Source organism: Ovis canadensis, chromosome 4, assembly GCF_042477335.2.
Source record: "Ovis canadensis isolate MfBH-ARS-UI-01 breed Bighorn chromosome 4, ARS-UI_OviCan_v2, whole genome shotgun sequence".
In the NCBI taxonomy this organism is placed as follows: domain Eukaryota; kingdom Metazoa; phylum Chordata; class Mammalia; order Artiodactyla; family Bovidae; genus Ovis; species Ovis canadensis.
The window spans coordinates 114058335-114081876 of record NC_091248.1 but is presented as its reverse complement, the minus strand read 5'-3'; the positions used below and the strand labels follow the sequence as shown (position 1 = coordinate 114081876).

The 23542-nt window shown below is 37.4% G+C and overlaps 1 protein-coding gene across 6 annotated transcripts in view; it reads left to right on the top strand.

The window, feature by feature from the left end:
• Nucleotides 1-23542, top strand: part of CNOT4 (CCR4-NOT transcription complex subunit 4) — a 150957-nt gene that overhangs the window by 66171 nt on the left and 61244 nt on the right. For all 6 annotated transcript variants that reach the window (XM_069588451.1, XM_069588452.1, XM_069588450.1 and 3 more), the window contains exons 2-3: nucleotides 6119-6384; nucleotides 18984-19181. In XM_069588451.1, coding sequence (XP_069444552.1) covers nucleotides 6211-6384; nucleotides 18984-19181 — 372 coding nt within the window. In that variant the 5' untranslated portion in view covers nucleotides 6119-6210. The remainder of the gene's footprint in view (nucleotides 1-6118; nucleotides 6385-18983; nucleotides 19182-23542) is intronic.

Here is a 23542-nt window from a genome sequence, read left to right as displayed (position 1 = left end):
ATAATCTGAAGTACAAATAAGTTGCTGAATAACAAGTTGGTGTGGAAGTAGAGACTAATTCCACATAATCAATTTTCTTTTATAACTGCAGCTTAACCTTTTATGAAAGTGAAAGTGAAGTCGCTCAGTCATGTCTGACTCTCTGCGACTCCATGGACTGTAGCCTACCGGGCTCCTCTGTCCATGGGATTTTCCAGGCAATAATACTGGAGTGGGTTGCCATTTCCTTCTTCAGGGGATCTTCCCGACCCAGGGATCGAACCCGGGTCTCCCACATTGTAGACAGACGCTTTACTGTCTGAGCCACCAGGGAAGTCTTTTATGAAAGAGACTTTAAATTCTTAGGTAGATATTTTTCTGTAAGAAAATATCTAAACATGATGTTTATTTCTATGAGAAAATAAGTAAGCTTTCCTAACTTTGGTGGAGGCAATCTTGAGTTCTATTGTAAATGTACATTTATGGTATATGTATATTGATACTTTGGTATTTAATTTAAGAAGGGGAACAGGTACTGGCACTGATTCTCAGTCAGTTGACTTACCTTGCTCTTTCACTTAGCAAACTCTTCATAGCTACCATTCAATCTGCTTTTGCCTTTGTGTAGCTTATATATGCTTTATATAATGAACAACTTAGAATGTTCTTTCCTACTTTTTAAGAGGATTGTCAGTCAAAACTGATGTATAACAAATAACTCATTCCTTCTTTTATTCATTATTCATTCATCAAATACGTGAGTGCTGTTTATTCCCAGCCAGGTGTAGCTGCTTGGTACATGTGACATATCAGTTAACTTCTCTCCTGAAGTTTCCATTCTATTGAGAATAGACTGATTGTTAAAGAAACAAACATTTATAGTTATGAAACATTGACTAAGTAAAATGTAAGCTGTGCTCAGTTCAGTTCAGTCCAGTCCAGTCGCTCAGTTGTGTCCAACTCTTCGCGACCCCATGAATCGCAGCACGCCAGGCCTCCCTATCCAACACCAACTCCCGGAGTTCACTCAGACTCACATCCATCGAGTCTGTGATGCCATCCAGCCATCTCATCCTCTGCCGTCCCCTTCTTCTGCCCCCAATCCCACCCAGCATCAGTCTTTTCCAGTGAGTCAACTCTTCGCATGAAGTGGCCAAAGTACTGGAGTTTCAGCTTTAGCATCATTCCTTCCAAAGAACATCCAGGGCTGATCTCCTTTAGAATGGACTGGTTGGATCTCCTTGGCAGTCCAAGGGACTCTCAGGAGTCTTCTCCAACACCACAGTTCAAAAGCATCAATTCTTCGGTGCTCAGCTTTCTTCACAGTCCAACTCTCACATCCATACATGACCACAGGAAAAACCATAGCCTTGACTAGATGAATCTTTGCTGGCAAAGTAATGTCTCTACTTTTGAATATGCTGCCTAGGTTGGTCATAACTTTTCTTCCAAGGAGTAAGTGTCTTTTAATTTCTTGGCTGCAGACACCATCTGCAGTGATTTTAGAGCCCTCAAAACTGAAGTCTGACACTGTTTCTACTGTTTCGCCATCTATTTCCCATGAAGTGATGGGACCAGATGCCATGATCTTCGTTTTCTGAATGTTGAGCTTTAAGCCAACTTTTTCACTCTCCTCTTTCACTTTCATCAAGAGGCTTTTTAGTTCCTCTTCACTTTCTGCCATAAGGGTGGTGTCATCTGCAGATCTGAGGTTATTGATATTTCTCCTGGCAATCTTGATTCCAGCTTGTGCTTCATGCAGCCCAGCATTTCTCATGATGTACTCTGCATATAACTTAAATAAGCAGGGTGACAGTATACAGCCTTGATGTACTCCTTTTCCTATTTGGAACCAGTCTGTTGTTCCATGTCCAGTTCTAACTGTTGCTTCCTGACCTTCATATAGGTTTCTCAAGAGGCAGGTCAGGTGGTCTGGTATTCCTGTCTCTTTCAGAATTTTCCACAGTTTATTGTAATCCACAGAGTCAAAGGCTTTGGCATAGTCAATAATCCAGAAATAGATGTTTTTCTGGAACTCTCTTGCTTTTTCCATGATCCAGCAGATGTTGGCAATCTGATCTCTGGTTCCTCTGCCTTTTCTAAAACCAGCTTGAACATCTGGAATTTCACGGTTCACATATTGCTGAAGCCTGGCTTGGAGAACTTTGAGCATTACTTTATTAGCGTGTGAGATGAGTGCAATTGTGTGGTAGTTTGAGCATTGTTTGGCATTGCCTTTCTTCGGGATTGGAATGAAAACTGAGCTTTTCCAGTCCTGTGGCCACTGCTGAGTTTTCCAAATTTGCTGGCATATTGAGTGCAGCACTTTCGTAGCATCATCTTTCAGGATTTGAAATAGCTCAACTGGAAGCTGAGCTGTGTGGTATTGTACTTAGAATTATTATAGGTTTTTTAAAAATATTAAAATATTAGTTTATAGTTCTGTGTATATATTAATTGTAAGGTTTTAATGGAAACTTAAGGTGCTGTTCTTTTTTTTTTTTTTAATTTTTATTTTGTATTGGGATATAGCCAATTAGCAAACAATATTATGATACCTTCAGGTGAACAAGTGAAGGGACTCAGCCATAAATATACATGTACCCATTCTCCCCCAAACTTCCCTCCCCTGCAAGCTGCCACTTGACACTGATCAGAGTTCCTTGTCCTGTATAGTAGGTCCTCGTTGTTTGTCCACTTTAAATATAGCAGAGTGTACATGACTAGCCCAAACTCCCTAACTATCCCTTCCCTCTAACCCTCCCACTGGCAACCATAGGTTTGTCTTCTAAGTCTGTGAGTCTCTTTCTGAAAGTCCAATTAAGATACTGTTCTAATACCATTCAAAACGTGTGTATGTATATGTCATATCTATAAATAGCTTTTCTATTATGTGTAATTATAGTATCCATTCCTGTATAATGTATTCAGGAATGTAATTTCTGTGTAACTGTTCAATGGACTTGTATCACACACATATTTAACTTACCATAAATTCACTGTCAGATTGACAGAAAACTAGAGGATTAATTAACAACCACTTGTAAAAGAATGAAACTAGATCATTTTCTAACACCGCACACAAAAATAAACTCAAAATGGATTAAAGATCTAAATGGAAGACCAGAAACTATAAAACTCCTAGAGGAGAACATAGGCAAAACACTCTCCGACATAAATCACAGCAGGATCCTCTATGATCCACCTCCCAGAATTCTGGAAATAAAAGCAAAAATAAACAAATGGGATCTAATTAAAATTAAAAGCTTCTGCACAAGAAAGGAAAATATAAGCAAGGTGAAAAGACAGCCTTCTGAATGGGAGAAAATAATAGCAAATGAAGCAACTGACAGACAACTAATCTCAAAAATATACAAGCAACTTATGCAGCTCAATTCCAGAAAAATAAACAACCCAATCAAAAAATGGGCCAAAGAACTAAATAGACATTTCTCCAAAGAAGACATACGGATGGCTAACAAACACATGAAAAGATGCTCAACATCACTCATTATCAGAGAAATGCAAATCAAAACCACAATGAGGTACCACTTCACACCAGTCAGAATGGCTGTGATCCAAAAATCTGCAAGCAATAAATGCTGGAGAGGGTGTGGAGAAAAGGGAACCCTCTTACACTATTGGTGGGAATGCAAACTAGTATAGCCACTATGGAATACAGTGTGGAGATTCCTTAAAAAATTGCAAATAGAACTACCTTATGACCCAGCAATCCCACTGCTGGGCATACACACCGAGGAAACCAGAATTGAAAGAGACACATGTACCCCAGTGTTCATCGCAGCACTGTTTATAATAGCCAGGACATGGAAACAACCTAGATGTCCATCAGCAGATGAATGGATAAGAAAGCTGTGGTACATATACACAATGGAGTATTACTCAGCCGTTAAAAAGAATTCATTTGAATCAGTTCTGATGAGATGGATGAAACTGGAGCCGATTATACAGAGTGAAGTAAGCCAGAAAGAAAAACACCAATACAGTATACTAACACATATATATATGGAATTTAGAAAGATGGCAATGACGACCCTGTATGCAAGACAGGAAAAAAGACACAGATGTGTATAACGGACTTTTGGACTCAGAGGGAGAGGGAGAGGGTGGGATGATTTGGGAGAATCGCATTCTAACATGTATACTATCATGTAAGAATCGAATCGCCAGTCAATGTCTGACGCAGGATGCAGCATGCTTGGGGCTGGTGCAGGGGGATGACCCAGAGAGATGTTATGGGGAGGGAGGTGGGAGGGGGGTTCATGTTTGGGAACACATGTAAGAATTAAAGATTTTAAAATTTAAAAATAAATAAATAAAAAAAAATAAAAAAAAAATAAATATAGCAACCAGATACTTAAAAACCTTTTTTCAAAAGTGCTGTGTATTATATACTGCATTTGTGTATATAGTGTGTATTTTATTTTTAATTTTTTAATATATGTAACATAAAGAACTATACAGAAAAGAGCTTAGTGATCCAGTTAACCACGATGCTGTGATCACTCACCTAGAGCCAGACATCCTGGAATGTGAAGTCAAGTGGGCATTAGGAAGCATCACTACAAACAAAGCTAGTGGAGGTAATGGAATTATAGCTGAGCTATTTTAAATCCTAAAAGTTGATGCTGTGAAAGTGCTGCACTCAATATGCCAGCAAATTTGGAAAACTCAGCAGTGGCCACAGGACTGGAAAAGGTCAGTTTTCATTCCAATCCCAAAGAAAGGCAGTGCCAAAGAATGTTCAAACTACTGCACAACTGCACTCATCTCACACACTAGCAAAGTAATGCTCAAAATTCTCCAAGCTAGGCTTCAACAGTACGTGAACCGAGAACTTCCAGATGTTTAGAAATGACAGAGGAACCAGAGATCGAATTGCCAACATCTGTTGGATCATAGAAAAAGCAAGAGAATTTCAGAAAAACATCTACTTCTGCTTCATTGACTCTGCTAAAGCTTTTAACTATCTGGATGATGGAAATACCAGACCACCATACCTGCCTCCTGAGAAATCTGCATGCAGGTCAAGAAGTGACAGATAGAGCAGGATCCTGTTACTCTTTATAAATTGGGTCCATCCTTGCCATATTGATGTTATGTCTCTTTTATCAAATATTGAAATCTAATTCATGGTCTGTTTCTAAATTCCTTATTTAGTTTTTTTGATCTTTTGTCTGTTTTTGTATCAGTATCAAATTATTTGTTACTATAGCTTTGTGGTACAGTGCAATATCCGATAGCACAAATTCCCAAGTTCCCCCTTTGAAAAGTTTCAAAGCATTTCTAATGCATTTACTCTTTCGTGTAAACTTTAGAATTAATTTGTCAAATTATATAAATGAACAAAAATCTGTTATTTTGACATAACATTTTAACAGTGACTTTGCCTAAAATTTTCAATTCACCATAATCGAAAAAGATAAATTATTTAATATTTAAAAAGACTCTGAAACATGGAGGTCTATGTGTTCTCTTTCTCCTTTCTCTAGGCTTTTAGTAGCATTTCTACAATAAAAAGGAATATTTTCATTTGTTTAACATGTGCTTATTTTCCCAGAAATGAAATTTTTATTGGCATGTTAATACCTGTTTAATTGTAAACAGCTAGCTTCTGTGGCACATTTTTTCAGCTCTTATATTTTCTGTGGTTTTGGTTTGATATTAACACGTAATGAACATCTAAAGCCTCTCTTCTTTATTAAATTTATTTGTAAATTAGGACATTTTAGATTACTATAATACTCTTAGTTATGTGGCAGTATTATTACTACTAGCTTTTAGGTCAAAGATAAGACAGTTTAAATTTAGAATATGTTTTAAGATGAATGTGCTTCTGTATAGTATTCATTACTCTAAAATGTGCTATGATTAGTACTGGTTTTGTATTAAATGTTTCAGCTAAAAGAGGGACTTTTTTCTTTCTGTTGAATCAAAAAATTTAACAACCTCTTAGGTCTTTTATCTTGACATGCAAAATGCTCAGAATTCCATCTTTGAGATGATAGTGAAAATTGATCTGATTAATATTTTTAATTGTTGATAATATGATTCTTGATTGTTGAAAATGCCCTTGTTTTTCAGTAGTAAGCAGTATATTTTGTTTTTTCTCATACAGGTCTTTGAAGTTCTACAGTTTAGTTCTCAGTGCTGAACTTCCTTCTCCCTTAAATTATTATAAACTTTTGCTGCTGTTTAATAAAAGTGAAGATGTCTCGCAGTCCTGACGCAAAGGAAGACCCTGTGGAATGTCCTCTTTGCATGGAGCCCTTGGAGATAGATGACATCAACTTTTTCCCTTGCACCTGTGGCTACCAGATCTGCCGCTTTTGTTGGCATCGAATTCGCACTGATGAAAATGGGCTTTGTCCTGCATGTAGAAAGGTAAATGCTCCAAAATAGCTTTGTGTTTAGTTTTTTCCCCCATGCCTATGAGCAAGTAGATTTTAATAGAATCTATACAAGTCAGGTGAGATAAAGTGTGACATTATATTCTTAAGATATCATGAAGTGTAAAAAACACTGCCCTGGGAATCAGAGTCTCAACATGGTTAACTAAGTATATTACCTTGCTGAAGTCATAGAACCTCTCTGGTTGGCCTTTAGTTTTCTTATCTGAGGAGATTGACAGTCAGTGGTGGTGGTTTAGTCGCTAAGTTGTGTTTGACTCTTGTGACCACATGGACTGTAGCCTGCCAGGCTCCTCCATCCATGGGATTCTCCAGGCAAGAATACTGGAGTGGGTTCCCATTTCCTTCTCCAGCGGATCTTCCCAACCCAGGAATTGAACCCGGATCGCCTGCACTGCAGGCAGATTCTTTACCAAGGATTAGGAGTAGTGAGAGGCAGTAGACTTAGATAGGATGATGTCAGATTGGAGAAAAACAGTCAGTTTTACATCTGGGGAGAAATTTACTTTAGTTTTCTAGTACAAAATAGAGAAGTTTTGATGTTTACTGAAAAAGAGTGTGATTTAAAATGACAAGAGAAATCCTGGTTCAGAAGGTAACACTTACTCATTTGTTGACAATTCTAGGCTGATGGTGCTATCCCTATTGTGCACTCAAGGAAACTAGGCCTTCTAAGTAATTTGTCTAAAGCATCGACTGATGGGTAGTAGGTTCGGTGGTCAAATTCAAGTCCTTTGAATCCCTTCTAAAAAAAAATCTATGATTTTTAAAGTAATTTTCTGCGTCTGGTTGTTTTACTAAGCAGATACAGCAGTTATAGTGTAGTGAATGATGTATTAGAATGAGTAGAATTGCTGCATCTCTCTTTTGAAGGTCTTTCTTTATTTGTTACTTTAGGGGTTAATGCAAATATCTATTTTTTGCCTTCTCTTTAATGTCTGTGTATGATTTAAGCTTTCTTTTTACCCATTAAAAGAGCTGTTGGGTTCATTATTACCAAATTTTGATAAAGTAGAAATGTGTTTCAGATACCTGCATTATTTAAAAAAGAAAAAAATTAACAACCTGAAACTCAGAAGACAATGCATTGTCCAGTCTTTTATTTAAAATCTAGTGGGCAGTTAACATATGTTATATGAATGAAAAAAGGTGCGATCTATTTAAGTGTTAATTAATGTAGTTACAAAACTATATATATATGTTTTTTAACAATACAAGTAGAAGAGTTGAGGATGACAGCAAGATTTTGAACTGAAAAACTAGAAGTAGAGAATGGCTGTTAACTGAGATGGGGAAGACTATAATAGGAATAGGTTTTTTGAGAATATCAGGAATTTGGTTTTAAATATGTTAGGTTTGAGATTCCTATTAGAGATGTAAATGGAGGTGGTGAATAGACAGGTGATTTTATTCAAGTTGGTTTGGATATGGAGTTACAAATTTGGAAGTTAATATATAGAATGTTTTTGTAAATTAATGACACTGAGTGAAATCACAAGAGAGAGTCAGTGGAAAAGATGTGAGATTATGCTTTCCAACATTTATAGAAAAAGAAAAAAAATCCAGATTAAAGAAATATGAGATGAGTCATTTATCGTAAATAGACCAGGAGTATTTTTTTTCTTCCTGTTGATTTAATATCCAACTCTTAGAACCTCTCCTTAGTCTCTTAACTGTCAGACCTTGCTCATACCCATCTCATGGCATGAGTTGTGGAATGCAGATAGTACAGGTCAGGCAAAGTCTTCAAATCTGACTTAGCTTTGCTGGAGAGTTTTGGACACCCAAAATTATGAAGCTACCCATCTCAGTCAGGGACCAGAAGATCTTTACATCTCTGGAGACCAGCTTCAGTGGTTATGTTAACACATAAGAAAACCACAGGTGTTTCTGGAGAGGACCATGAAGCTATAATTTACATGTAGCCCAACTCTGCGGGCAAAATCTGTAGAAGGCATTCTGTGAGATGGCCAACTGAGATGATTTAAATAAACTTGGAGATGCAGGTGGGGGCTAGTCAAAGCCAGTGCCTGATTTTGGCCCACAAGATGATACCTGTCTTTTTGCAGAAAGGACCTCTTTTGTTTACATCGCTTTGAAAAGCAGAGAGAGGAAGGTTATAAAAACATGAAGTTGAGCATTTCTCTGTGGTCCTAGTTGCTTAGGTTGGTGGGGTCAAGAAGACCTTAGTGCTTCCCTAAACATAGGCAGAGGTCATTCTTTAGACTGCTTTTGCATGTCCTTTTAGTACAGCATACCTGAGAAAAATACCTGGTGGAAACAGCAGATGTGGGAATATGGGTGGTACACGGACGTAGCACCATACAGTGTTGATTCTCATGAAAATTAGAGACTGGTCAAGGAAATGAAAACTTCAACAAATGTGTTATTTTCACCTCAGAAATAATGGAAGCTACTGCATCCATGAAACAAGAATAAGATGGTATTAAAAAATTCAGGGAACAATAAACAGTTATTGAAAATTAAATATGATAGCAGAAATAACTCAAGGAAAGAGTTTTTGGATGAAGTTGAAATGATCTCTTAACAAGTAGTGCCATTTGCCATTTGCAACAGCATGGGTGGACCTTGAAGGGTCAATGCTAAGCGAAATAAGTTAGAAAGACAAATACTGTATGATTTCACTCATATGTGGAATACATAAACAAAGCAAGATAAATGAACAAACAAAATAAAAACACAGACACAGAGAGCAGGGTAATGGTCATCAGAGGGGAAAGGGTAAAGAGGGAGCGTGAAATAGATAAACGGCATCAACTGGTGACAGATAGAAACTAAATTTTTGGTTGTGAGCATGCTGTATGGTACACAGAAGTAGAAATAAAACGTTGTACGCTTGAAACTTACAGAAGGTTATAAACTAGAGTTACCTCAAAAAAAAAAAAGGAGAAAAAAAACCCCCAAGAATCAAAAATGCCTATCAAGTGCCAGGCACAAACTTTTTAAATAATAATTGTTCAGGTATTAAACAAAGTCAAGGACCTTTTTAAAAATATTTATTTATGGCTGCACTGGGTCTTTGTTGCTGTGTGCAGGCTTTCTCGAGTTATGGCGAGCAGGGCTTGCTTCTCTCTGTTGCAGTGTATGAGCTTCTCATTGCGGTCAGAGCACAGGCTCTAGGCACGTGGACTCAGCAGCTGTCGCACCCTTGCTTACTTGCTCTGTGCCATGTGGAATCTTCCTGGACCAGGGATTGAACCTGTGTCCCCTGCATTGTCAGGCAGACTCTTAACTACTGAACCTCCAAGGAAGTCCCACAAACTTTTATTTCTAAATATCAAAGTACCAAAGAGAAAGAGGTTCTACAAGTTTCCAAAGAGGAAGAGGTAGATTGCACATAAAAGATCAGGAATCGGTCGTTTCAGACTGATATGTGGGTAGCTAAACGTTAGCCTTTCCACATAAGTTTTTTAATTCATTTGTCATTTTGTACAAAAAGCCTACTGGAATTTTGATTGAGATTGCATTGAGTAGACAGGTCTATTTGAGGAAAAATTATATCTTAAAAATGTTGACTTATGTAGTTCATGAGGAGAAGGCAATGGCACCTCACTCCAGTACTCTTGCCTGGAAAATCCCATGGACGGAGGAGCCTGGTAGGCTGCAGTCCCTGGGGTCACGAAGAGTTGGACATGACTGAGCAACTTCACTTTCACTTTTCACTTTCATGCATTGGAGAAGGAAATGGCAACCCACTCTAGTACTGTTGCCTGGAGAATCCCAGGGGCGGCGGAGCCTGGTGGGCTGCTGTCTATGGGGTCGCACAGAGTCGGACATGACTGAAGCGACTTAGCAGCAGCAGCATGTAGTTCATGAATAAGGTTTATTTTTCTACATTTCAGAAACACTGTTCTATAGTTGCAGTGTACAGAGTAGTACAGCATGTTTTGTTATATTTGCCTATGACTGTTTTATGTTTTTTGAGCTGTGGCACATGATATGCCTTTTAAGATTTCATTTTCTAATTGTTCATTTTTATAGGTAGAGTAATTGATTTTTGTTAAATAGATTTGTTGGGATTTTCTAAATAGATGGTTACGCCTTCTGTAAATTAAGACAGCTTTATTTCTTTTCAGTCTTTATTTTTTAAAAATTATTTTTCTTGCCATATTGCACTTGGATAAGTTGGACATGACTTAGCGACTGAACAACAACAAAGCTCTACACTATAATCTTGGATGAAAGTGTTACAAGCACATATCCTTGTTTGTTTCCAATCTTATTGGGAAGGCATCGAGTATTTCATTATTAAGTATGTCACCATTTTTTTGTAGATGATCTGTATCAGGTTGAGGACATTTGCTTTTATTCTTTGGTTACTGAGTTTTTAATCATGGAGTGGGTGTTGGATTTTGTCGGTGCCTTTTCTGCTTCTGTCGAGGTGATCGTGTGTTACCTCCTTTGTTCTGTAGAAACAGTGATTTAGGTTGATTGATTTTTTTTTTTTTTTAATCAACCTTCCCTCCCAAGGGTAAATCTTGTTTGGTTTATGTGTCATGATGTGTTATCCTTTTTATTTTCAATTTGCTAATATTTTCATAAGGAGTTTTATATCTGTGCTATGAGAAGTATTTATCTGTGGCTTTCTTTTATACTGTTTTTCGATTTGGTACCAAAGAAATACTTGCCTCAGAAGTGTTTCCTCCTCATCTGTATTCTGAAAGAGTGTACATGTGACTGGTGTTAATTCTTTTTGATTTCCTTTCCAGATTCACTGTTGACATTCTATCAGGAGGGCTATTATGAAAACTGGATACCACAGGATTCTTCTATATTGATTTCTGGAACTCTTTTTGTATTAGTTCACTCTTTGTGGTATTTTTGCCCTGTAAATTTCAGTTGCTTCAGCCTCTTCAAATTTTGAACACTGTCCCTTCTGCTCAGTGTGACTGTTAGAACCAGTGCCAGAGTCCAGTAAGTGCCAGAAGAGCAGAAAACTGGGACACTCATGGTTTCTATCTGCCTTATTTCTTTTCTCTCAGAGGTCATAGATCTGCTTGCTGTTCATTCCCTGTTGTTCAGTGTCTGAAAACAGTTATTTCATACATTTTGTCTAGTTTTCTAGTTGTTTATGCTGGTATCCCTAGTCTGTTAACCATCTAATCTGCCATAGCTGGAGGTGAAAGTGTATAAATAATATTTGAACTTTGTAATAATGTAATTATGACTATTGGCCTAATGAAATTAGAATGGAAGGTTAGAAAGTGGACTTGGAATATGTTGTTAGACTGGCTGAAAGAAAGCTAAATCTTGATTTTGCATAATATTTAATACTGAAAAAATCAAGAAGTAGTAGTACAAGCATGTTATTTAGTGATGTGATAGTAAATTACAAAGGAATCATGTGAAATAATAAACAGCTTATTTATAGGGGGAGGCAGCTGTTGAGGGGGCAGCATATAGGGGACTGCTCTATTTCCTGATAAACCTTGTAGAACTGTTTGACTGGGAACACGTAAGAAATAGATCATGAAACTGGGGGGGGGGGGGAAGAGTAGACAAATGGAAACCATAGGAAAGAAAGTATGATAGTACTGATATTCAGTTCAGTTCAGTTTAGTCGCTCAGTCATGTCCGACTCTTTGCGACCCCATGAATCGCAGCACGCCAGCCCTCCCTGTCCATCACCAACTCCCGGAGTTCACTCAGACTCAGACTTGGTCATAATCAGATTCAAGATCAACACATTTTGAAAGTAGTTAAAGAGGATATTTTTCTTACTGATGAAAGATCCCCTAGAGTCATAAAACTTTTATTTACATAGTATAGCTTTGAAGTATATTGAGCTGTTGTAAATACCAGGAAAAACTGCACCCACTTTCATAATCGAGGGGCTTCTAATTTCTGTAGTTTAGAACTATGTCACACAGAATCAGTGTGACATAAAGGGACTTATTAGCACACATGCACATGAAGTACACAGAAGGAATGAAAAATTTGATTAACACAGCAAGTATGTGTGTTTGTGCACACATACAACTTTGTACAAATAAATTTGTACAAAACTTTAAAATACATTGTATTGGGCACAAAAATTGACTATCAATCAGTTCCAAAATGTAGAACTCACTTGTGTATTTCTATTTATTCTGCTTGAGGTTTGTAGGGCTTTTTGAATCTGTGGATTTGGTGGATTTCATTGTTGCTGTTCAGTCGCTAAGTTGTGTGTGACTCTTTGAGACCCCATGGACTACAGCAGGCCAGGCGTCCCTGTCCTTCACTATCTCCTGGAGTTTGCTCCAATTCATGTCTAGTGAGTTGGTGATGCCATGCAACCATCTCATCCTCTCTTGCCCTCTTCTGCCTTCAGTCTTTCCCAGCATCAGGGTCTTTCCCAATGAGTCGGCTCTTCACATCAGGTGGCCAAGGTATTGGAGCTTCAGCATCAGTCCTTTCAATGCATAGTTAGGGTTGATTTCCTTTAGGATTGACTGGTTTGATCTCTTTGCTGTCCATGGGACTGTCAAGAGTCTTCTCCAGCCCCAGAATTCAAAATCATCAAATCTAGAGTTTCATTAGTTCAGGAAAAAATTAAGCTGTTATCTAGTCAGCTGTTGCCGTTATTCTCTTTCCTCTCTTTCTGGGACTCTGATTAAATATTTTCCAGTTCTTTTTCACTATTGGCCATGTCTTTTCATCTCTTTTTTGTTTCTTTTTCTTCCTTTAATGCATTATAGATGATTCCTTCTAATCAATTTTTTTAGGTCTAGTCTCAGTTCAGTTCAGTCACTCAGTTGTATCTGACACTTTGTGACCCCATGGACTGCAGCATGCCAGGTTTCCCTGTCCATTACCAACTCCCAGAGCTTGCTCAAACTCATGTCTATTGAGTCGGTGATGCCATCTAACCATCTCATCCTCTGTCGTCACCTTCCCCACCTGCCTTCAATCTTTCCCAGCATCAGCGTCTTTTCAGATGAATCAGTTCTTCGCATCAGGTGGCCAGAGTATTGGAGGTTCAGCTTCAGCATCAGTCCTTCTAGTGAATATTCAGGACTGATTTGATTTCCTTTAGGACTGACTGCTTTGATCTCCTTGCAGTCCAAGGGACTCTCAACAGTCTTCTCTAACACCACAGTTCAAAAGCATCAATTCTTCAGTGCTCAGCTTTCTTTATAGTCCAACTCTCACATCCATACATGACTACTGGAAAAATCATAGCTTTGACTAGATGAACCTTTGTTGGCAAAGTAATGTCTCTGCTTTTTAATGTGCTGTCTAGGTTGGTCATAGCTTTTCTTGCAAGAAGCAAGCGTCTTTTAATTTCATGGCTGCAGTCCCCATCTGCAGTGATTTTGGAGCCCAGGAAAATAAAGTCTGTCATTGTTTCCCCATCTGTTTGCCATGAAGTTCTGGAATCTGATGCCATGAACTTCGTTTTTTGAATGTTGAGTTTTAAGCCAGCTTTTTTGCTCTTCTCTTTAACTTTCATCAAGAGGCTCTTTAGTTCCTCTTTGCTTTCTGCCATGAGGTGGTGTCATCTGCATATCTGAGGTTATTGTTATTTCCCCCTGCATTCTTGATTCCAGCTTGAAGTCATCTAGTCCAGCATTTTGCATGATGTACTCAGCATGTAAGTTAAATATTATATAAGGCCTAGTCTACCGAATTTTAAAATTTTGTTTTCCATTTCGAAAAGTAACGTATGTTCTTTTTTGCTACTTGATTTTTTAAAAAAGATTTTTATACCCTGCAGATATTTTCAAGTTTGTCATATATTTGTTTAAACAGATAATCATTCTTGTTTTAAAATCTGTCCAATAATTCCAGTTGCTGAAGTCCGTGAGGGATGTTTCTGCTGGTTGTTCTTCTTGTTGATTTCTTTCTTTCTGTGATTTGTTGTCTGTATCAGCTTCGAGGTTGTCACTGAGTTATTTGTGCATTTCTCTGAGGCCCAGGATAAATTTGCCGTCCTGTAGATAGGCTTTGGTTTGCCTTTTGCTGGAACGTGTGAACATTGCCATTAGGGATGCCTTAATCTTTTGTTCTCTCAGGTGCACATCTTCCCTGGGGCTGGTTTCAGCTTTTCTAGGATGGTTTTTTCCTTCACCCTTTTCCTTTTTTCTTACCTTGTTCTGACCTTTCTGTAGTCTGTACTTAACCCTAAAAGAATATGAGCCCTTTGGTGGTGAACTGGTCTCAGCTTATCATGGGACTGATCTCCCCAGAACTCTTCACTGTGGACTAGTTTTGGATTTTGAATGCTGTGCTTCTTCCCTCATTTGTCCTTCTCTCCCATTGGTTGTTACTCAGCCTTTCCGCTTATCTCTTTGGGTTTTGACTTTTATCCAGAAATTTGCTTGGGACTTCACCACTGCAGATCATTATTGTTTTTAAGATGTTGGTTTGAAAAGTTTTACCCAGTATTTTTCATTGTCTTTAGCAAGAGGAAAAGATGAAGCTGTAAATGCATTTATTAGAAAATGAAGAGCAAAAATAAATGAACATATTTCCGGGTTAAGAAACTAGGAAAAGAATAAACATTATGACAGTAGAAAGTAGGGATTAAGTAGAATTTAATGAAATAGGAAAGCTGTATTTCCATAAAAGTTGAATCTGGTTCTTTGAAACAACCAATAAAATAATCAAGGTCCTGGTAAATCTGATTAGAAAATAAAATGGACGACACATCTAAATATACATGTAAATTGGGAATAAAAGTGGAAGCATAACTATACATATGAAAGGAATTAAGTGATTATATTAAAGACTATAAACCATCTTAATTAGTAGTTTGGCAATCTGTTGGCAAATTAACACTACTAAAAATATTTTGCACATTTAAAATGCTTCTCCATAAGTATCCTATTTATCACTAGTTTGTAACATGCAGTAGAAAAGTTAAAGAAAAATTTTTTGCTTATAGCTTTTTATTTGATCCTGTATTCCTAGAATATTAGGTTTAACATTGTGTTTCAGTCAAAAAGTAGACCAGATGTATTTTTCTTTATATTCATTTTTAGTACTAAGGTTACTAGTTTTGTGAGTCACAGTGTTTTTCTGCAGCTGTTCAAATTATGTGTTTTCATCTCCCATCTTTAATCTAGCTTCTTTCCTCATCTTACTGTATCAGATGATTAATTTTCTATTGGATTTGTAGAGTAGGTATTTAATGGTGGTGTGTGTGAAGGAGGAACCATCATAGAATGTGTGCTTTACCAACTTTTTATGAAACCTTTAGACAGGTTGAGACTGATAAAATTTTGTATATTTTTCATTTGTGTTTAGGTTAAATTACCAGATTTCTATTATCTGAAACAATTTGTTTAATTCTTCCTAACAACAGAGATGCAGATTCACAAATATGTTGATTAAAAAGTTAGTATTTATAACCTCTTTTAAGTTGCCTGGAGTAAGAGGATTTTGGAGGATAAATCATAATGAACTAATTTATCTTGTTCTCCTGTAGTGGTATCTTTCTGTATTGGTATGTGTAAGCTATCATTATATAGCAGTTATAGTCCAGAGCGACTGAACTGAAAGTTGCCTTTGAAGACTGATAGAAGTATTAATTTCCACAGAAAAAACTTGGAGTAATATAGAAAAAGACTGGGATAACCAGTGTTACAAACTCAATATAATGATACATCAGTAATACACTTTATGAGAATTGATACCACAACCTGATTTTTGGTCATTTTCATTCTTCATTTATTGGAGGTGTTTATATTATTTTGCATCATCTTTTATTAGGATTTTACAATGTCAGAGATGGCTTGCAAAGAAAAAAACCTGAATGCTTGTCAAATCTTCGTGTTCTCAGAAAAGTTACACTAGTGTTTCTCAGACTCTCTCTGATGCAGAACCAGATGTATCCCCGCGCCCGCCCCAGCACAGCCTGCTGGGAACTGACACAGGTTCTGTTGAGCGCGCCTAGTACCCAGCTTGTGTCACGTGATTTACCACCCAAGCTTGATAACAACCACACTGATAAATATCTTATTCTTTAGAGCCCACTGATGACATACTTGAACGCTGTGGAAATGTTAAGTTGCTGTAAAAGTTTCCAAGTGCTTTTTCTCAGTTTTTACACTTATCATGGACTGCTAGAAAGATGCACGGACCAGGCTTTGAAATGGCTCTGGGAACAATCTAAAGGCTCGATCGACTCAGGGAGTGGATTATCACCACTACACATGTTAGTGAAGGGCAACAGCTTTCAAATAAACTTAATAAATGCTCTAAAAGGAGCTTTCCAGAAATCCTGTGGTAGAAAATAGCAAATGAAAATGTAAGTGATATTGTGGAAAGGTATTTAAATTGGTTTGTATGTAGTTCATTTTTATACTTTTGCCTCTGTAGTTTTAAATAGTTTCATGGGATTAATATCATCCAGGCAGATGGATTGATTTGAAAGAAGATAATATAGGTAAAGAAGTGTGAGTATAGAAAAGAGAGAAAAAATTTAAATAGGCGCGGTTACATCGGTTGAAGAATTGAATTTATTGTAATAGATCTCTAACCATTTAGTTCCTCAAATTAAAATGTAAGAACTCTTTGAAATAAGATTTTTTTTAAAAAAGAAAATTAGTAGTGCTGAATTTCTAATTCTAGAAGTAGCTTGGTATTAATGTGGCAAATATTAGTAAGCTCCTAAAATGTATGACACAAACTATATATTTGACCCTGGAATAAAACCCTTAGGTCATGCAAAAGTCAGGTAAATTACTGAGTCAGCTGTTTTATATGCCTCTTACTCACTAATATGTTGGAGTATGCCAAAAAGGACCAATTAGCTAAAAGATTCACATTTCTAAATGTGGGAATTGAATGGAATGGGCACTTACATTCTGCAGGACCACTAAGAGTTATGGCTAAATATTTAAGAACAGGAGTTTTGGAGACTTTATGCAATTACTAGTAAAAATAATGGAACAGGAAAAGAAATCTCACTTTCTTAATTGCCTTCAGCATTACTCAGAGTGTGCACACATATTGGAGGGTGTTGTTTTTTTTTTTGATTAATTTTTTTTTTAACTTATGTATGGAAAAGAGGAAAGTAACTTTACATTAAAGGCATGCACGGTGCCGTGCTTGTGGATACTCCCTTCTCTTGTCCTCATTCCCACTTTTTCTTGACAGCAGCGTTTCTGTCAATCCCAGGTTCTGGTATTCTGATAGGCACAGTTTCCCATTTCTGGGATCTCTTCACATTCAGCTTTACATGTTACTGTTTAGTGTGTTCCATCTTCCATTTATTATTAACCTTTTTGTTAATACACTTGTCTCTTGTATCTGTGGGGCACTTTTTTCTAGGAACAGCCCCCTCCACGCCACTTGCATAGATACCAAAATCCGTGGATGCTCAGGCTCCTCATATAAAATAGTGTAGTGTTTGTGTGTAACTTACACACATCCTCCCACGTAATTTAAGTCATCTCTAGATTATGTATAGTCTCTAATATCTAATGTAAATGCTGTATAAATAGTTGTAAATACAATGTAAATGCTATTAAATAGTTGCTAGGTGCATGACAAATTCAAATTTTGGTTTTTGGAACTTTTTTTCTAGAATTTATTTCCCCCAAATAGTTTCATTTGGTTGAATCTGAGGATGTAGAACCTGTAGAGGGCCAGCTGAAATAATAACTGGTTTATTGAATGCTTCTGTGCAGGACACAGTTTTAATCACTTTATAAGTGTGTTGTCTTTTTAAAATTCTCACAGAAACCCTCTGAATAAAGTACTGTGATTCCCATTTTATGGAAGACTGAGGCAGACGAATTGTATAACTTAGCCAAAGTCTCTCAGTAAAGAAAAATCCAAGATTCAAAGCCAGTTTGCAGCTCTCATTCAGGCTATCGGTAGTCTTGGCATTAGCAGTAGGAATGAAAACAAAATTGTAATGATGAGAGAGAAAAACATTACAGTGGTGTAATTGCTAGTATTTATTGAGAGATTAATGTGGGCCAGTTACAATAATTGCTTTACGAGTGTTATTTTTATATCAGCCTTTAAGATTATTTTCATTTTACTTACACGGGTATAGAGACAGAGTTCTGTTGACTTGTTTAAAGCCATGTGGATAATAAGTGCTGAAGCTCAGTTCAAACTGCTGAGCCAGAGTATCTGTGTATTGTTTATTTGTCCATCTCCTTTGACAGGAAATGTCTACCTATTAAAGAATAAGTACTTCATTAATCTTCAAACACATAGTATGTTTTCATTAAATGTTTGTTGATTGTAATACAGTAAATCCATATTTAGATGATATTTTGTACTCTTTGCCCCTTACATAATACCTTAAAAGCCTAATTTTTCTGTAAACTGTGTGCTAGGCATTGTCGGTAATACCAGGTTGGTTTTTTAAAATTTTAGAACCTTTGGTGATATTTAAGTTTTAGCACTAAAAGTGGTTTTAAAAGTATTTAAAAACATTTAATTTATGTAACATTTAACTTATATTAAATAAAATGTTTAGAAGATTAGAAGATTCAGAACAAGGGAGATGTAGCAAATAACTGCATACACATCATCCAGCATTTGGAAATTCTATATTCACAGTTTTCTGTTCATTTAATGCTAACTTCTGTGTTTGTTTTATGCCTAAAGCCATATCCAGAAGACCCAGCAGTTTATAAACCACTCTCCCAGGAAGAACTGCAAAGGATAAAGAATGAGAAAAAACAGAAACAAAATGAGAGAAAACAGAAAATATCAGAAAATCGCAAACATTTGGCTAGTGTACGTGTTGTACAAAAAAACCTCGTCTTTGTTGTAGGTCTGTCTCAGCGCCTAGCAGACCCAGAGGTAAGTTGTCTTCTCTTTTCTTTCTCAACTTGGCATTTTTTCTTTTTGTTTATTTGGAAATAGTAGCTGGCCCTGCCCAATGGCAGGATTTACCTGAAAATTCTAAAACTTAGAAGATAATGGGAAATTATTTTTTAATAATCACTAAGAAACCAGTGACAGCTGTGATCTTAGGCCAGTGTCTTAATCTTTCTTGGCTCATTTTCTTCCGTTGTGAAACTGGGCAGTTGAATTAGATCTCTGAAGTCCCCTTCAGTGCTCATAGTCTGTGGACGTTGGATAGTGTCTCTGTTGTGCTCTTAAGGCTCATGTGACATGACCTCTGTTTCTTTCCTCTTTTCTGTAGCTGTATTAAGGACCAACAGTGGAGATGTACTTTCATGAACCCACCAGAGATCTGTATTTTTTTTTTTAATCATGCTGAAGTGGTGAACCTTGATTATAAAACAGTGATAAAATTGTTACTCTACTGTGTCATCATTCTTTATTCGTTCATTTTAAGCCAATTTTGGGGAAGGAGAGAGAATTCAGAGGGAAACAGTGGTTGAGGTTCTTTGTCATTCGTTGAGAAAAGGGGAGGTCTTAACCCTTCTGTTTATTACTTAACTCTTCTCTCCTTCCTCTACCAGGCTTATTAGAATAACATCGAACTCATTACTTTCCTTAATGCTCTTGGATACATGTCTGCTAATGTCTAGTTCCTGATATACCAGGAGATGCTGACTAGATTGTTGGGAAGGCAAACAGAAACTGAATGGCAGCCAGAATGTTCACTTAAGTTGGAGAGAGCTGGATTTGCGGGATCTGTCGGAAGTATTCCTAGAGAAGGGTTTATAGAAATGCTCAGGGTGGCAGCAATCAGAGGAAGGATTATAGTGAATATGCTTAGGGAGGCGGCAATCTTTGAACTGGTCTAAGAGGGCTAAAGGTGCCAGAAGGAGGAAACACAAGGCGTCTAAAAATTGATTTTGTAAAAATCAGTTTAGAAAGAATAAGATATATTTATTGCTGATTAGTTAACTATGTATTGAGGCTGTGAAGGGCTTCAAGATCTGCAGAGGAGAACATCAGGGTGGCCTTTCTAAGAAGTCTCTGTCATTGGTAACAATTGTGGAGGCAGCTCATGAATTACTAGGGTCTTGGTCCAAGATACCCTTTGGCTATCTTTGTCTATACCCTTTGGCTCAGAGGGTAAAGTGTCTGCCTGCAATGCAGGAGACCTGGGTTCAATCCCTGGGTCAGGAAGATTCCCTGGAGAAGGTAATGGTAGTCCACTCCAGAGAAGCCTGGTAGACTGCAGTCCATGGGATCACAAAGAGTCGGACACGACTGAGTGACTTCACTTTCACTTTCAGATCCAAGACGCTGGCATTAGTGGACTACAGTGATCTTCAAGAAACGAGGTTTCTTCCAAAACCAAAGGGGTGGATCTAGAGTTCATATCTTTAATAAATGATAAGGAAGGAGCTCATTTTAGGCCTGTGATTTGACCTCAGCAGCCAGTTCTCCCTTTTTCCTAAATCATACAGCATTTAACTTCCCAGACAGGCAGAATCCCGTTACACTCTTGAACACTGCCACAACTTTGTATCAGTGCTTCTGTCTCCCTCTTTAAACATTACTTTTTTCCAACCAGAGAACATTTCTTGCTTAAGCAAGTTTTTAATTTACCTACCTCTTTTTATTCCTGCTAATCTGTGTTTGCTTTTCTGAAGCTGCTACTCCAGTAAAAAAAAATTTGGGGAGGGTGGCATTCATGCACCTCGTGGGATCTCCCTTCCCTTGACCAGGGATTGAACCTAGGCCTGGCAGTGAAAGTGTGCAACCCTAACCACTAGGCAACCAAGGAACTCCTGCTATTCCAGCAAATTAATGGAACTTTAATTTTGATTTAACAACTCTTGGATATGGATGTGCTTGGTTTTATTAATACCAAATCCAGTCGCTTGTGGTACTGGAGGCTTACCACAGAAGCTGGATAAAGAAGTACCACCCAGAAGCTGGATAAAATGAAGCCATAGCCTCAGTCTGATGTTTGGTTTACAGGTTTCTGCTTCTTCTTAGAGATGTGACTTAGATCTGTAGTTTGTTTTTACTTATGTACAGAGATTTATATTCATTTCAAATAACACAGTGTCAGTAAGATTAATCTGAAGAACTATTACACAGAAAGAAATTAATCTAGGGGATGACTCATGAAAGAGAATACTTTATCATGAATGTAAATATACCTTAAAAAATCACTGTCTTGGTTTTATACTTTTGAAAGCAATGTTGCTTGGTAAGAAGACAGTGAATTTTCTTAAGCATTAGTTTCTCTCATTTGTTTCTCTTGAAACCCTAAGAAAACCAAACGTTAGTGTTTTAGTTATTAAACCCTACTACTTCTAAATAATACTTTAAAAAATTTAAAAAATGTAACTGCCTAACTCTTTCAGATTGGAAGACTTCGTTAGAAATCGCCAAGTTTCAAATTGTTAGGGTAACTTTGAGTCAAAGAAGATCCCTATCATTTACTTATTTTTGGATGATGGACAATTTGATATTTGGCTGAATTCTGATTAGCAGAATAGGAACATTTAGGAAAATTTAAAGCTTATTTTGAAAATAATTTTTGTATATCTGACAACTTCACACCAAGATTGATGATCAAATTTATCCATTTATCACTTAATAGAAAAAAAACCTATCTTAGAAGATATGGTAGTTAGAGATAATGCTTAGAGTAATCATCTCCTAAATTCTAAAAATTTCGATTTGTCAGAACCGTATTCATTTGTTTTATAAATTAGCTCTTGAATACTTGCAGTCTGTTAGGTACTTTGATGTTGGAGATAAAATGGTTTAGCAAGCCAGACACAGTCTCTACCCTTAAAAGCTTACAGACAGTAGAGAAGACAGAATTAAGTATTTGTAAGTGTGCTGAGTATTTATAAATAGGGAGATACAGGGCTTTTTGAGAACATATAAACAGTAGGTAATCTAGCTAGTGCAGAGATCCACGAAAAGCCTCCCTGAGGAAAGGATGATTAAAAACGACTAGGGATTAGCTGGGCAGCAAGTAAGGGCAGAAGTGTCCCAGGTGCATGATGGCGTGAAAGAGCTGCTTGTTTGAGGAACTGAAAGACTTTAAAAACATAACCATTTTCTTTTGCAAATGGGAAACTGAGGCATAGAGAAGTTGAATGACTTGCCTAGGATGACTTAGCTGTTTCATAGCAGAGCCAGGACTAGAAACCACCCTCATTCCCCACTGACCCCACCTCCCTGGTCTTAGGACTCCTATTCCAGTGTATTTTACACCAGTGGTGTATATGGTTCCTTTATCCACACATTTGTCTATTCATCTTTCCACCTGTCGCTACATTTTTTATTTTCTATGACATGTCCATGAACATTTGTGTTCCCAAAGTATAGGAAGACATTTTACACATTAGGTATGTCATTGGGCATTTATAATTCTATCATATAACCTTTTATATAGCAGCTAGTACTCAAGTTGACTCACTGTGAAGTAAATATAGGACTTTGAATATATAGGTAATATAGTTATATGCAGGGTGTTCTGCCTACTACCCATACTCTTTACTTTTTTTATTTACTGTTTTGCTACTTGACTTATGTTTAGATAGAACCTCGAATGTGCAACTTAATATAGAACATTGAAATTACTTGAGTTTCCCTTGCCTGGGCAGGCTGTTTTTATCACCTATAGATCATTTCCTAATACAATAAGGCCCACCAGTGTTTTACACATGGGTTCCTCTTTTTGTTCAATGCTGCTGCTGCTGCTAAGTCGCTTCAGTCGTGTCTGACTGTGTGCAGCCCCATAGATGGCAGCCCACTGGGCTCCCTCATCCCTGGGATTCTCCAGGCAAGAACACTGGAGTGGGTTGCCATTTCCTTTTCCAGTGCACGAAAGTGAAAAGTGAAAGTGAAGTCGTTCAGTCGTGTCTGACTCCTAGCGACCCCATGGACTGAAGCCTGCCAAGCTCCTCTGTCCGTAGGATTTTCCAGGCACCTTCTCTGTGTTCAATGCTAACAGAGTTTAACTGTTCCATAAGCATTTATTGAGTACCTGCAGTGTGCCAGGCACTGTGTGAGACATTGAATGTAAACCAATAAAAGGTTGCCCCTGTTTATTTATAAAAGCAGCTGTATACTGTGAGGAGTGCTGTGTGTTGTGGAGGCACAAGAGATGGCACCTGACTGTGGGGGGGGGTGGGGGGCGGGGAAGGTACGTACTTCCAAGGCTATCTTTGGTATAAAGTGCATCAGGCATAGGGATTATACGAGTGCTTCTGGATTTTTTTTTTTTTTAAAAAGCTTGGTCTTCAAATGATTTGTTTGGCTGGAAAATT